This window comes from Mesocricetus auratus, unplaced genomic scaffold (assembly GCF_017639785.1).
Source record: "Mesocricetus auratus isolate SY011 unplaced genomic scaffold, BCM_Maur_2.0 Super-Scaffold_100026, whole genome shotgun sequence".
NCBI lineage: Eukaryota > Metazoa > Chordata > Mammalia > Rodentia > Cricetidae > Mesocricetus > Mesocricetus auratus.
In genome coordinates this window covers 7,072,187-7,088,130 of record NW_024429207.1, presented here as the reverse complement: position 1 = coordinate 7,088,130, position 15,944 = coordinate 7,072,187, and the positions used below count along the sequence as shown (strand labels likewise).

General features: G+C 47.0%; 1 protein-coding gene across 4 annotated transcripts in view; it reads right to left on the bottom strand.

The window, feature by feature from the left end:
* Positions 1 to 15,944, bottom strand: part of Stox2 (storkhead box 2) — a 214,733-nt gene that overhangs the window by 98,045 nt on the left and 100,744 nt on the right. The window contains exon 1 of one of the 4 annotated variants that reach the window (XM_005066677.4): positions 6,719 to 7,915. The exons of 2 other annotated variants lie outside the window; for them this stretch is intronic. In XM_005066677.4, coding sequence (XP_005066734.1) covers positions 6,719 to 6,884 — 166 coding nt within the window. In that variant the 5' untranslated portion in view covers positions 6,885 to 7,915. Of the gene's footprint in view, positions 1 to 6,718; positions 7,916 to 15,944 lie in introns of those variants that run through there. One more of the 4 variants, XM_013110798.3, reaches the window with a different exon arrangement.

Here is a 15,944-nt window from a genome sequence, read left to right as displayed (position 1 = left end):
ACCTGTAATTTCTCAGAAAAGGAGTCTTCTTTCTAAAATACACTTACCTAGAAAGTGAATCAAGTTGAAAGAAAATCTGGAAAGTACAGGTGAGCTAACTTTGACCATGCCGGGAGCCTGGTACCTGTTATGTCCCCGTTGTAGCAACAGTGAGTGTGGTTGACCTTTACTGAGGTGATAGGCATGACGGTGCTGTCCTGGGGAAGGGTCTGATGGCTCCCTGGAGAAAGGAAGCTATGTCCGATGTGACCCAACCCGTTCTCTTAAAGGTGAGCGGCTGCACGGTGAGGCTGGCTTACATGTTCAGTCCCCTCCGCATGTCATCAATTATACTGGAGCACTGAAAACTGAGGGAGAGTGAGACCCCACAAAGAAATCTGCATTATGCTACAGTCACTAGAACTATGTGCCAAATAAACTTTGAAGCACCAGATAAAACAGCCTAAGACAAAGTTGTGCATAGTTAAGACAAAAAAATGGATACAGTTTGGTGTGCTAACATAGTGAAATGTGACTCTAGTGTGGCCTTTATCACGGATTGCAGGATCACCAGGAGTCCCCTCCCTGCAGGTCTCCGAAGCACAAGACACTTGTGACCATCCATCTACCCTACGAGCCACCGTAAGACAATCCTTCCTCAGATGTTTCTTTCACTGGCTCCCTCCCAAAGTCACAAATCTATTACTAACTCAGGACTCGCCCACATTTCAAGTTCCCTGCTTGCCCGGTGATACCGCTACTCACGCCCCAAAGTTACAGTTACAGCATGAAAAACACACAGCTTTGTGCCTGGCTCTCACTGACTCCCCACCCTTCTCCAATTCTTCTCTTTCTCCATCTCTTTAAGCCCTAGATATTCCTCAGGACCCCAGTAAGCCTCCCCGTCAGGTGCTACGTGGTATTTGCCCTTCTCTGAGCCCTGTTCGCCCTAAGCCAATGCAGACTAACTACTCCAATGTCCTAATCTCCAATGCCTCACTCATGAACAGCTGGATTTCTTTCCCCACCAATCATAGCAGGGGATGGTCAAAGGTAGGATCTTAAGATTGCACAGTGTATAATAAATATATATATTGATGCACTAATGTATACTCAACAGAATCCCAAGTTAGAGTAACTTCCCCAGTTATAAAGCAATGACTCATATCCAGACTTCCAGACATCCTTCCTTTCACTCTCTCTTTAAAAAGTCATGCTTTAGTCATTCATCTAAAAGCCATCCGAGTCCTGATATGCACCGAGCTCAAGGATGCTGGCACAGCAAAGCTCTAAGAGAAACAGGTGTTGTCGGTGCACAGCTGGCTGTCCAGCACAGGACAGGTCCAGGTGAGCCCGGGGCACAATGCAAAGCTGCTGTGACACGAGCATGAAGCCACTGTCACGGAAAGGGCCTGGAGGAAGAAAAGAAGAGGAGGCACACTGGGGTGCACCCTCAGCTATGCCGGAGCTGAGGCAGGGGGTTGAGAGTCCAAGCCTATTGGAGCTACAGACCTAATCTCCAATAAAGCGGGGTGGGCAAGGTGTGTTGACTCTGGAAGGGGAAATGGAATTCTATCAGACCTGAAGAAGCGGGAGACTTAAGTAGTATCACAGAAAGTCTGAGACATACACAACGGCTTGAGGGGAGAGTGGGCATAAAGACCTCCCAGACACGGGGTCAGGTAATAAGGAGGTTCGCAAGGTGTGGAAACAGTGGGGAAAGACACACTATGAACACTTCCCGGAGCCCACGGTCCATAGGCAACTCCATCGCGTGTATGAGCAGCATTATAAAGGGAAAGCAACTTCTCCAGATTTGCCTTGGTCCAGGTGAGAAATAACAAAAACAAAGGCCTTCTGGGGTCCAAAGCAGAATGGACTGGCTGGGGAAACCGGTCCCCTTGGAAGGTAACAGAGGAGAACGGAAGATCTCAGCAGCCAGGATGAAGAGCAAAGAGACAATTTAAAGATATCTAAGTAGTAGAAAGCAATAGGATTTTCTGGCCAGCTGGCTACACATTCCAACAACACATAAAAATAGTCTGGGGATTTATTACTTAAGGGAAAGTTTATTAGCCCTTTAAAAATCACCCGTGTCGTTTCATTCTTGTGTGACTGTGGCCAGAGTAAATTTAGACATGACTTAGATTCTACTCGCACTACCACAAGCATCCTTTATAGTCAAGCCATCACACAGTTTCAAGACCACGTAATGAAGGCTGTATAAACTCCAAAGTTCTGTGTATTATCCCAATAACAAGGACCTAAAACGATTTCAGCATAAACAATATTGTACCAAAGAACACACCCTTGTCTAATCTACTCCAAATCTCTAGGGGTACAGGGAATTTAAGGCTTCCTAAGGTTTTATACAGCACACTCTTTTTCTTTTTCAAATGAAAAATTTTCCAAAGAGTGTAAAAGGCATTCAAATACCAAGAGAGGTAACCTTTATACGCATGCCCATGCTCCCTTGAGAAATAATGAAGAAAGCCATTGGCCTCCGAGTATATCATCCCTCACTTCCACTCGCCTGATGACAGCAGTCAATATGGGCAGATACAAATCAAGACAGTTGGAAGAGCAGAGCCAAAGAAGGAAAGGGAAGAAAGAGGATGCCATCTATTAAAACTTGTCACCTGATCACAATGGTGCACACACTTAACACAGGGCCTAAGGATGGCAGGAAGTAGGATTCCAACATGAGCACCACAACTGAATACAGATGCACACGTGACTCCAGGGGTCAGAGAAGGACAATGGCTGTCCTAAGAATTTCGATCACTTGCTACATTCAGAAGTTCCCAGCTATCTTACTATGAAACTTCCATAATGGAGGCCTGGAACCAATGGACACATTATGAACAGAGGGAGCTCATTTGACTCTAGGGGAACACAGCTAGCTTGGACAGGCCATGACTAGAACTGTCATGTCTCTTACAATAAGAGCGTATGAGAGACTGGATCCCACTAAAGCACCGGAACTAGTTTCTGTAAAATGAAAACCAATAAATTAATCAAGTGGTATGCCAGCCATGTCTCCCCAGTAATTAAATCATCATCAGGCAAAACTATCCAAATTTTTTTAGGATGTCAGGTTAGGGCTTTCATTTTATCATTCTTTTCAAACTCCATAGGGCCATAGTATTAAAAACAATCAGCTCTCTTCCTTTAATGCATGATTTTAAAACGTAAGAATCGACTGAAAACTTGCCACCACTTAGTGTTCTCATTAACACGCTAAGTTTTTTATAGGCATCCTCAGTAGAGCCCGAAGACTAGAAAAATTAACTTGTAATCCTACCAATGCTAGACTACCCACCAAAATTCTGGCAGCATTATACGTGGGACATGAATTATCAGTCACCCTCAGTACAGCCCAAGGGGAGAGCAAAAGAAAGAGAGGTCATGGCATCATCATCCAAGCACACTCACAAAGAGCGTAGAAGGTTCTAAGGGCTTCGCCCACACAAACCTGAAGACTCTCCAATCATTTCCCAGTGGTCTATAATCATGGCTGCAAATACACGGCTCTGAGGATTATACGGATTCCCTTCTTCATGGGGAGTTCGACTCTTCCCTCTAGCTAACATCACAATTGCAATCTAGTGGTATAAAAATGAGGCAGAATGGTCCCACATCCATCGGATTTAACGCCCTTTCTTCTTATAACTGTGCACCTTTTGTGGTCACCACACACACACACACACACACACACACACACACACACACACACACACTTCTGCTCAGAAGCCACTGTTGGGAAATGAATCTGAAAGAGGAACAATGAACTCTTCTCCAGGCCTGTGAACTCCCTGGTTGCTAGGAGGCTGGGGGCTCTTAGGATTGCTGTAGATTTGTTCACTGAAAAGAGGCAAAGAAAGAAAGCATGGCCTTCACAACAGAAACTTTCACAGGTTCCTATCCAACTGTCTCCCTGAAAGACCTGATCAGCCTTATGTGTATCTGGTCCACCCTCGTTAGCTTAAATTTCTCTCCAGAAGGAAGCAGGAAAAAGAAAGGAAGGAAGGAAGGAAGGAAGGAAGGAAGGAAGGAAGGAAGGAAGGAAGGAAGCAAGGTCAAGCCCACTGCTATAAATCCCATTCCACACTGGTAATTACTTATTACCAGTTAGAAATGGTGCTGTCTCAGTAAAACCTATCATATATGCCTACAACTCTACTTGACACTCCTACTATGTGCTAGATAGCTGTGCTGAATCCATGACATCTATCATTGTGTATTCGTAAAAAAACATCTTGGGGTTTCTCATTCCCCTAAGTGTTTCTTTTTTTTTCATTATTTCCCTGAATTTTCATATTTTCTGGGGGAGTGTCTAAAAAAAAGTCTCAGAGCTGAAGGAGTTTTAGACTATTTAGCACAGTTTTGAAGAGGCTTATCTCTGAATCCAAATAATTTACCTACCACAAAACTCTTCTTGACTAAAAATGGAGTGTGGTAACAGGAAATAGTGAGACCAACAACTGGGTGAACAGAACGAACTGTCAAAGGCCTTCATGTTTCTAGGATGCTTCATTTCCTATTTCAGACTGTGAGCCATGAAACATACTCCTGCCTGCACTAAGAACAACCAACTTGAAACAGTAGACTCTCTTCATATCTTGTTGGAGGAAGCATCCTCCAAATGATCTCCATGGGCTTCACACATTAGCTTCCACCACCTCCCACGTGCTGAAAGGAGCCAAATTTGGGAGAGAAAAATGACAAAGACACTTGCCCTCTACAGCCACCCCAACCAAGAAGTTGCATAGGAGAAAGGGTCCGCCTCCCTCTCAAAGCTCATTGTAGGCACTCGTCTTGGGATTCACTATTTATTTCAATAAACCCTAGACCTGCTTTTCGTTCCATGTACTAGCTGACATCCTGGGCAAAGCCCATGTTCTGCCCAACCCTGTATCCTCTCAAGAAGTCTTCAGGAGCACTCCATCAAATGATGAATGAATGGCACAGCACTCTCCTGTGGATCCTAGGATCTCAACGGTAACCTAACACTGAATCTGGACATAGCCAGCTTGGAGCAGATGATCCCAGGAAGGCCATCTGACCATCTGCAGACGTCACTCGGAATGAAATGAGAAGATCAGGCAAAATTGGAAGACTTCCTCGTGCCCTCAAAAATGTCTCACAGCACTGGCAATCATGGAGTTCTTTTACAAAGTCTGAAAATGTGATCCCAAGGACGCAAGGCTGAGGCAGATAAAAATAGAGTCCACAGCAATGTGCCTGACATTATTAAAAAGTCTTGCAGGCTTGGAGAACTGATAGCCACCTGCCCTCCAGCACTTCTGCATTTAGTGTCAATTCTGGTTTGGCGGGGGGGGGAGCTTGCTGAGGATGCAATGAAAGCACCCAAACCTAAGTGGGGGGGCGGGGAGCCTAGGATGAGCCTAACACTCAGTATAGACACAGGTTTGTGTACAAGGTAGAATTGGCGCTAGGTGTACAGTACATTTACTGCCATGAGCCTGAAGAATACAGCAACCACAACCATGACTTAGATTACTTAAACATAAACTGTGGTTGTCGCTTCTTTTCCAAAAATGGTTTTTCGTGAACAGCGATTGCCGAAACAGCGCGGAACATCCTTATATTGCCCGATTTTGCAATAAAAAGGATAGTTACGTTTATTGAGGCTTTTCTGGGAATGGAGACATGGTCATGGGACATTTTTGAGGTGTGAGATTGTGACCCCAATTTAAAAGGATTTGCTGTTTAAGAAGAAAACAAAGCTAGACTGTAAGTACCAACCACAGTCTTAAAACAACCTCCCCAGTTAAGACAGGGCTTAGGGTGATTTGGTACAGGGACTTGACTTTAGAACTAAGTCTCCACGCTTCTTCACATTGCATTTAACAGCAAATTAATTTTTCCAGAATGAAAACATTGATGCCTTCCGCCTCTTCACATACAAGTAAGGAACACAAAACGCAAGATTCCCAGGATCCCCCCCCCATCAGCATCTCAGGCACAGTATCCCTGGGTTCCCAAGCCATGAAGCAAAACCAGCGAATGGAATTCAAAGAAAACCTGCTCATTCTAGGAGGCTCTGGACAGTGGCTGCATTTTCACAGGAAACCTGTTTTGAAGCCTTCACTTCTATAAACCATTGTGTTTGTCCTTCCCATCCGGCATGCAAAACACGATATAGCCTCCATTCCATCCACGGCACAAGTCCACACACAATCCTGTGGGTATTCCATAGGCAAATACACCACAATCCCCTCCCTAGCACAGTTCCTGCGTGCAAATGGAACCATTCTCAGATGGACATGGGCAGAGCTTTCCCCAGCCTCGAGTCATCTAGAAAGGTGCATGGAACCTGTTCCCCCTTTTTTGGAGGGGGGGCGGGGTGGCGATGTCTGTTTAAATACCCTCTAAGGTAACTGGCCATAATGCAGGCACAGGCGAACCTTGTACTGCCCGCAACCCTAGACACAGGCTCTCCTTTCACAAAGCTCAGAGAGACTGCAGTCCTCATATCTCCCTACAGACGAGATGCTCGGCTCGATCCCCCTCCCCGATTTTACCTAACTAATAGCTCTCCAACCCCATATTGAGAGGGCCTGCTGTGGATCTTGCAGAGGTACAAAATGGTGGATTGGAGCTAATTTCTCCCTGTTTTCCCCACAACTCGGCACATCCATCACCGCAGGTCCTCTACCCCCAAACTAGCAGCGGCGCACCGAACACGGCCGGCGGCGGAACGGTGGTTACCAACCTGATGTCATGTAGCCCCGAGAAGCCTGGGGCGCGAAGGCCGCGGGGAAGCGCTTGTGCAGGCGGTAGTCCTTCTCGCTGCGGGACCTCATGCGGTCCGAGGCCCGGTCCGAGAAATCCGAGCTAGGCCAGGCTCGCCGCAAGGTTGTGCTCCGGGTCTTCTTCATGGTGGGCAAGGGCGACCCTGGTGCCCCGATTGTGGGGCCTCAGCGCCGGGGCGCAGCGCGCTGCTTCATCCGTCTACCGAGGCCAGGACCCGGGAGGACTCTGCGCACATTTTTTTTCCCCAGCCCCTCTTCTCGTCGGTGTCTACACCGCCAGCCGCAGGTCCGGCCCTCCCCACGCCCCCCCACACCCCCACGGTGAAGGCTCCGATTTTATACTCGTCCCACAATGCATTCCACTTCATTTGCAATCCGCCCGGCTTCCAGCTTCCAGATTCCTGGGGGGGAAGGCACGTTGGGAGGCTCGGCGGCCGGGAGGGGGCGGCCGGGGTGGGGGCGCCGAGACTTGCAGCGTGGAAGCAATGGGAGCGCAGACAATGGCCCGATTCAGCGCAGGAGTGCTTAGCCAACTGTGCGCCACAGCACAAAAGACCCAAACAAATGAGGAAGCCGAGGCCTCCGGGGGCCGACCCGGGATCGCACGCCCGAGCAGCTTGATCAGGCGGCGACAGCCTCAACCGCACCGGGAGGCTTCAGCGCCAGGCGTGGGGATGACAGCGTCCGAGTCGTGTCCCCCCGGACCTCCCAAGCGCGAGGCCCGCAGTCCCTGGCGCTGGCTGCCTCTGTCTCTCCCGCAGTCCTCGGGAGGCACTCTTCATTCCAGAGGCTCGAACGGGGGGCGCGCGGGAGCACCGGTACGGCTACTGCGACAACGCAGGAAGAGCCCGAAGGGTGCTGACGACCGCGGCGCCGCTTCAGGCTTCCTCCTTCCGAGGCTGGCGGGGGCGCGGGAGGGTGGGGGCGCGTGCCGACACGCGTGGGTCCCCCGCCGCAGGCATACTCCTACTCACGGGCCGCGGTGGCTGCGGAGCCCGGCGATCGGCCCGCGCGCGGGGCCATCGGGGCTCGGGGACTAGCGCGCTGCGCCTTGGCACGGCAGGAAGCGGGACGGCCACCCAGTGTCATGCTAATCTCGGGGTTGCGCGGAGGCTCAGCGCGGATCCCCGCAGCAAACCCCCAGCGGCGGCGGCGACGGCGGCGGCGGCGGCGGCGGCGGCGGCGCGGGGCCTGGGCCCTGCCGATGACACCGCACGGATCGTTCCACGTCTTTCCGATGGTCCCTCCCCCTCGCTCCGAGGGCTAGCCTTCGTGGGAACGCGCCGATCCGCGGGGCCCGGCCCGGCCCACCTGCGCCCAGCCGGAGCCACGGGGCGCCACGAACGCGCGGGGACGCCAGGCCCACGCCGCCTGCCACACGCCAACGGCCTGCGCCCTCCGCGATCCTGAGTGGAAGTCACTCCCCGGTGGCCTGGCTGCGCTGGCGGGCCCGGGGCCTCCGCACCACCGGGCCCTGCACAGCTGTTTATGGTCCAAGCACCAATCGCTGCAGGACAGCGGTGCGCGCGGAGGAGGGGGCGCGGGCCAGACGCGAGGTCACGCCGAGTTAAAGGCGCCCGGCCTGGCCGCCAGCCCCGCCACGCGCCGCCACTCCCATTCTTATCCGCCACGCTCACCTCCCCATTTGGGTTGCCAAAAATGCGTTTTGAGCTATAAACAACGAGCTGATTGTCTCTCGAGGTGATCTGTCATTTCGCGTTTGTGCATTTTTTCTTTAATGCATCTGTGACAACGAGACGTTCCCAATCATTTTAAAGGTGGTATTCCACGCTGATGGGTGACAAGATGCAGAGCCAGCAATAGGAAGCCTTCGTGGGGACTCAGCAGCCGGAGGGCTCTAAAGGGTTAAGATTCAGGAAGCCCTGGCAAGACTTCCAGGAGGCAGAAAGGCAATGTGATCTAGAAGAGGGGCCGCCATCTATCGCCAGTATCTCTGTCAGAAAAGGAAAAAAAGAAAAAGGAAATCTCTCTGCGGACACTAAGGGGGCGGGGATAAAAAAGCCACAAGTCACATATAAAATTCATAACTACATCAAGCAATATTAATTACTAACTAGAAACCTATTAGCTAATGTTCAGCGACCTCTTTATAAAGTCAAAAGGTGCCTTTTGTTAAAATACAAAAAATCAGAAAGACTACTGTTTTAGAATGATTAAAGGGCCATAGGCGATTTTTTTTAATGTTTTCATGAATGCCAGTTACAACGTTTAGATATTTCAAATCAACAGTTACTGGCACCTCCCATGAAGCCAAAGTGGTTATACAAATTAGCTGTAACAATTCTGAGTTAAAGAGTGATGGTAATCGTATGCCACGGTTTGTGAAGACTCATAGCCTCTGTGGGACACGCCAGGAGCTGAGGCCTGTAGCATGCAGAGCTCCTAAGGAGTGAAGGAGATGGTGTCTGGGGCCCGGGGAAGAGCTGTGTGAAGGCCCCCAGGTGTAGGAGTCTTGGTTTCTGCTGGGAAAAAAATGCAAGAAGGCCAGTTAGGCTGCAACCGCAGCTGAATAAGAAAGCTGTCTGCGATGAGGTCACACCTTGGGCGATGAGGTCACGGCGGAAGGGAGAGTAGATCATGCAGGGACTTGCTGGCCAAGTTCAAGGTTTTATATTCTACTCCTGGTGGACCAGGAGCCACAGAAGAGCTCAAAGCAAAAAAACAAACAAACAAACAAACAAAAAAATGCAGTCCTAATGTTGCAATTTCTATGTAGAAGGAATATAAGTGGGGGGCTGGTTAGGGATTTGTGGGAAATAAGTTTGAATTGCATGTCATTTGCAGAGAAACAAAGGGGGGTTCATGTTCACGTGGTGAAACAGTTTGAAGAGGAAAGCTACAGCAGGCCTTGGCCACTTGTGACACCGCACCTTGCTGAGGAGCAAGGGCATCAGTGGCCAAGCAACCAGACACATAGCCGGGCAGTCAATATGCCAGGGCTCTCGGAACCCAGATGGTGCATGAAGCAGGGACGGTAGACCCCATCAGAAACCCACTCGCTAACAATGTGGAATGGTCGCCCCAAGAGAATGGAGAGTCAAGGTCAGCTCATCCGTCTGTCCTGCGCAGAAGTCTGCTTTGCTCCTGTGTGACCCCTGGGTCCCTAGCCACAGTCCCTATTCTCCTAGCTCTCCTGAGACAACGGCGTCTCTTAGGCATGGACTATCCACCAGGTCAGCCCATCTTTGGGAACCCCAATATTCAACCTGAGATTTCACAATTAATATTGAATTGCTGGCGAGATAGTTGAGTTACAAGCTTGGGGACCTGAGTTACACAACTGCAACTCATATGAAAAGGAGCCAGGCATGGTGGCACCCACCTGTAGATTCAGCCATATGCCCCACTGGCCAGCCAGTCTATCTTAATCAGACATCTCTGGGTCAATGGGTGACACTGTCTCAAAAAAAGCAAAAGTGACGGCATTTGAGGAACGCCTGAAATCAATCTCTGACCTCCACCCACAGGTCACGCTGTGCAACACTCGAAACACCACCCACACAAACACACATGCCTGAGCCCATATATGCATGTGCGCACATATACAGTCATACACAAATACATATACATAAATACACATGCATACCCATACACACATACACATAAAAATGGCTTAGCAAATCTTTTTATACTATTAAAGTTTTTAACTAACGCTTAAGAATTTGCATATTTGGTTTTAAGTATTAGATCAAAAATACTAATTAGATCTGTTTTGTGACTTTAATCCTATTATGTTGTTGGTTTTAGACTTGTTAAGATGGAAAGTTGTGAGAATTCTGACTGAAATTCTCATTATTGAAAATTGTTAAGTTTGTCACCATTGAGTGAATTTAAGTGGAGCAGAAGTGTGAGCCCTGTGTGCAGGGACATCATGCATAGTCACTACTGCTCACTGCTCTAATTAGCAGACTAGAAAAGACCTGTTAAACACTTGAGAAGGTATGTGTGATAGCCTTCCCCTGTCAGTTATATCAACTGCTTTTTTTAAATGAATATACAAAGTATATGGTTTCAAAAATAAAAGGGAAAAATCAGATGAATTGGGCTTGGATTAAAATTTTTAATTTATATATAAAAAGATACTATCAACAGAAAAATGCCTTCTACAGAGCGGGAGAAAAATGCAAACAATAAAACTAATAAGAGATAAATATCCCCACTACAGAAAGAATTGTTAAAACTCAGAACAGAACACAGAACACACACACACACACACACACACACACACACACACCGCATAACCACATACCCACACATACATATTGTATACAATTTTAGGTAAACATTCTTAGTATCAGGAAATTGCGGCCCTAGGTACGCATTACATAAGATTTCCATCTTAGTTGTTGAAAGGTGCTTGGTAAGATGGAAGGCATCAGGAATACACCATTGCCACTATCCTTTTCCATGACCGTCTTTACCTCTCTTCCACTATTGTCTCTTGTGATTTTGACTGTTCTGCTTTATCTAAGTGAGCACACAATATTTATCTTGTTATGACTGATATGTCATTTAGTGTGGTGCCCCCGAGGTTCATCTGTGCTGTAACACATATAAAAATTCCCTTTCTTTGGGGGGCATAATAACATTCCACTGTGTGGAAAAGCTACACTTTTGTTTATGCATTGATGGAAACCAGTTGCTTTCACATTTTAACTTTGATAAATAAAACTGCTATGAGCATTGCTTGCAAATATCTCTCTCATACCTTGAATTCTGTTCATTTGGGCACATAACCAGAGGTGGAATAATTGGATCATATTTTAGCCTTGTTTTTAATTTTTTTGAGGTATTGCCATACTGTTTTCCACAGGGACCATACAGTTATTCAGTTCTGTCAACCATACACACAAGTTCAAACAGTGTAGAGACACTACTGGAACCTTCCCTTCCCTCCCATCCTTCCTTTTGCAAACAGTCTTCCTTTGGAGCCACACTTCCTAATGGTTATAAGGGGCACGTTATAGTACTTTTGACCTGTACATCTGATGATTAGTGTTGTTGAGGACTTTTATGTGCTTATTCTTGTATATTTTGGTTGTGAGCCTAGCCTTTAACAACTGAACCATCTTTCCAGTCCTTACGGGATTACTCTTACTCTTTGTGTGTGTGTGTGTGTGTGTGTGTGTGTGTGTGTGTGTGTGTGTGTGTGTGTGTGATGAAGTTAATCCACTAGGGGCAACAAGGCTTTCCTCAAGATCCATAGTCTTGCTCACAAAAACCCCAGTACCAAGCATGAGAAATCTCCCTTTGAGTTCTTGGTCAGAAGAATGCAAAGGATTCCCAAAACAATGCAGGCGATTGCTGCCTTCCTGCCTGTCCTTGGTTGCCTTCCAGAACTTGAAGTAAGACCCGGTTTCTGAGACACAATGGAAGAATTGAGCTGAACCTGACCTGGAAGCCTCCTTCCTGAGGACTATCTTCCATAGTACCTGAAGGTGCCATTCAAGATGCCATAGGAGAAAAGTAACCAGTAGTCCTACCCAGCTATGACACCTACAAACAACAGCTAGAATAACATGATGTCCCCAGAGATGGGAAGTATAATTGGGAGGTAACCAAAGCTGTCTAATTTACTCAATGGGACAGAAACCATGCCTGGCACTGCAAATCTAGACAATTACACATGACTCACTGGTGAGGCCATAGAACCTAGAGGAGAACACACCTTAAACCACTGTACCCCTAACTGCATCCTAAACAGTTATCCTTATGCCCACAGGAAAACATAAAATTGCACCCTTTATCAAAGAACCCTCTCTTTGCAGCAGATGGAGACTGTTCCAGAAAACCACAACTGACCAAAATGCAGAGAACAAGTGATCATGGGGTGTCCAGCCCCAGCTGAGAACATCTCAAAAGAGAAACTGGAAAGATTGAAAGAACAAAGGCCCAGGACATCTACTGAGAGATTTACAGCTTCTATATATGCAAGGGAAATCATACTCAGGAAATCTTAACTATAACGTTGCCTAAACAAGACCTGAATAATCACAACACCCCTGATATCATCCCACCATGGATGACAGGAATCTCACGAAAGCCCCACCCCTCAGCAAAGAGCCATAGACAAGGAATGACTGAGGAGAGAGGGAGATGACCAGGCGTCCCCTGGGAGGAGCTCTCTAATTAGCTATCCAATACCAGGTGGCCAGCCCTAAACACATATACACATGAGCAACACTGAATATATCAGTAAGTTGTATTTATATGTACTATGTAATCTCCATTACATATTTTGCATATTACATATTTATGTGTATTTTAGTATTTATATTAACTGATATAAATACATGTAATGGTGATAATTAACAAAAAAAAGAGGCCATAAATTTGAGAGGGGAAAGACACACAAACTACTGGAGGGAGGGGAAATGACATGAAATTGAATAAATTTAATAATAATAACAACAGCAATAATAATAATATATACCAATTAAATATATCAAATTTAGAGGTTCTAATCAAGTTGAGAAGGGGCATTTACCTGTTTCCCTACAGGGACCTAACTATTCAATAAAGGAAATTTAGACTTCAATTTAACTTGATCGCTTACAGCCATAACATCACTTCCTTTCAATGCCATTGCCAATGCATTAACCAAATGCTACATTGGAAAACCGAAAGGCAGCCTCCCTCTTAGGGCAGCAGGCAGTGCATTGGACTCACGAAAACCAAAATCACCTTTTATTTTAAATTTGAGAATCAGTAGTCTTGTTCAGTATTAAATAGTTTAAAGCCAGCATCGGCCGGGATATCAATTTCAGTTGGTATATTAGCTAGCATGGAGAAGGCCAAATTCACAAGCGAATGTGGTCTGAGATAAGGAAAACCCTGAGCCATCGTCCGTGACAAGGTCGGGCAGTGACAGTGAAAGCGCCTCGTTTTGTTCCCTGAATTGGTTAGCAGGAGTTGTTCTGCACACGATGTGTAACTAATAACACATATGCATTCTTCCTGGGGTGGAAGACTGCAGGGCTCTTGTACCAAGCTTACAAGATGCTCTTCAACACTACTATGATACATTTTCACAGCCAGCAAAATGACTCAGCAAGCAAAGGAGCTTGCCACCAAGCCTGAGGCCGTGAGTTCGAGCCCTGGCAAAGCGAGACCTGAGTCCTGAAAGATTTCTTCTCGGTTGCACACATACATGTGGTGCGATGGCGTGAGAGACCTGTCCACACACAATAATAAATGTTTATTTTTCTCCCAATTAAACCTGAAGAGTCCTCAACTCATTTTACCCAAAGACACCAGCTCACCAAAATCCAGTGTGTGCCCTGTGAGTCCAAGTGTGTGTGTGTGTGTGTGTGTGCATACCTGTGGAAGTTAGAGCTCAACCTCAGGCATCATTCCTTAGGAGCTATCCACCTCATTTTTGACACAGGTTTTCTCACTGGGTCCTGACTTCAATGACAAGTCTGGAGAGGCTGGCCAGAGAATTCCAAGGAGTCCCTTGCCAGTACCACGATGCCTGGCTTTTTCCCCCCTACACTAAGAGCTGAGGATCAAACTTACACAGGAAGCATGCCACCAACTAAGCCATCTTCCCTGCCCCATGAATCACCTTTTAAAAAATCTCTTTTTTAAATCGTTTTTGCATACTAGCTCACACTGCAGCGACATCTGAGCATTTGAAAAACGGAAAGTTAACTCAAGTAGGCAAAAATAGCACCATAATTTAATCTTTTTGAAAGCCTGGAGCAGCCCAGGACCCTCCCACAAAGAACAGGTTTGCTCTAGAGGAGTGATTCTCAAACTGTGAGCCACAATCCTCTGGGGGTTGAATGACCTTTTCACAGGGGTCACCTAAGACCATCAGAACACACAGACATTTACATCACCATTCATAACAGTAGCAAAATAACAGTTATGAAGTAGCAAAGAAAATGATTTTATCATTGGGGGTCACCGCCACATGAGGAACTGTATTAATGGGCTGAAGATTAGGAAGGTTGAGAACCATTACTCCAGAGAGACCCTAAGCTTGCGTGAGACCCAAATAGCCAACACCAGGTTCTCCCTCATAAAAGCTAAGCTCATGAATGAGTTGAAGCACAAATCACAGGTTGATGGGGATGGAGGAGGACGAAATTCAGTTACCTGACTGACAAATTTTAAGAACGCGGGCTCCCCCGCCCCGCCCCCCCCCCATTTCCCACATACATCTCTGCCTTCTGCTGTGGAAATAACAGTGGTTAGCATCCACTTCTCCTGCCAAGCTCCAAGAGGCAGAAGAGTCTCTCTGTAGTAGCTTCTTTATATGCTTCCAAATGCTGCTCATTCATCTGACCTGCTAGCTGAGATCCCAGTATCTGTGAGTCCCTAGGGCTGTCATGGCTAATACTGACCTTGATATATTTGGAAAAATAAAAATGAGCATGTGTGTAATCCTCACCATGTCATAAAGAAAAAAAAATGCACACTTTATATTTGTGTTCAGCAAATCCCTGACATATTTTGCTGCAACATAACCAGTGGGGTCTTTGGTGCAGTAGAAAATATATTCATGGACACTTCTCTCTCTCATTAAAAAAATCATGAAGGGGCTGATGAGATGGCTCAGCAGGTGAGGAAGCTGTCACCAAGCCTGACAACCCGAGTTTGATCCCTAGAACTCACACGGTAGGAGGACAAACTGACGTCCGAGAGTTGTCCTCTGACCCCCACCCTTGCCATGGCAACTGTCCCAGTTTCAATTGTTGAGACTGTGTTTTTTTACTTAAAAGATCACTGTAAGCAAAGGTTTCTACATGTTTGTTCCCCTGACAGCCCAGGGCAACATCACCTTGAGCGTCTATCACTATGGATACAAAACACAAAATATATCCAAACCCCCAACAGCACTTCCTGTTGTTCTTGGAATCTTCCTGGGTGGGGTGCACATGCCTCATGCGTGAGTGAGAGGCCAGAGGAAGGCATTGGGTATTCCGGTCTTTCACCAGTCTGTCTTATTCCCTTGAGATGGGGTCTCTTCACTGAACCTGCCGTTTACATCTTTTGACTAGATTGGCTTGTCAGGAAGATCCAGAATTACACACACACACACACACACACACACACACACACACACACACACACACACACAATCTTTTTTGGCTAGACTAGCTGGTCAGTAAGATCAAGAATTGGAGGTATAGGCAGACACATGTGGCCACACCTGAC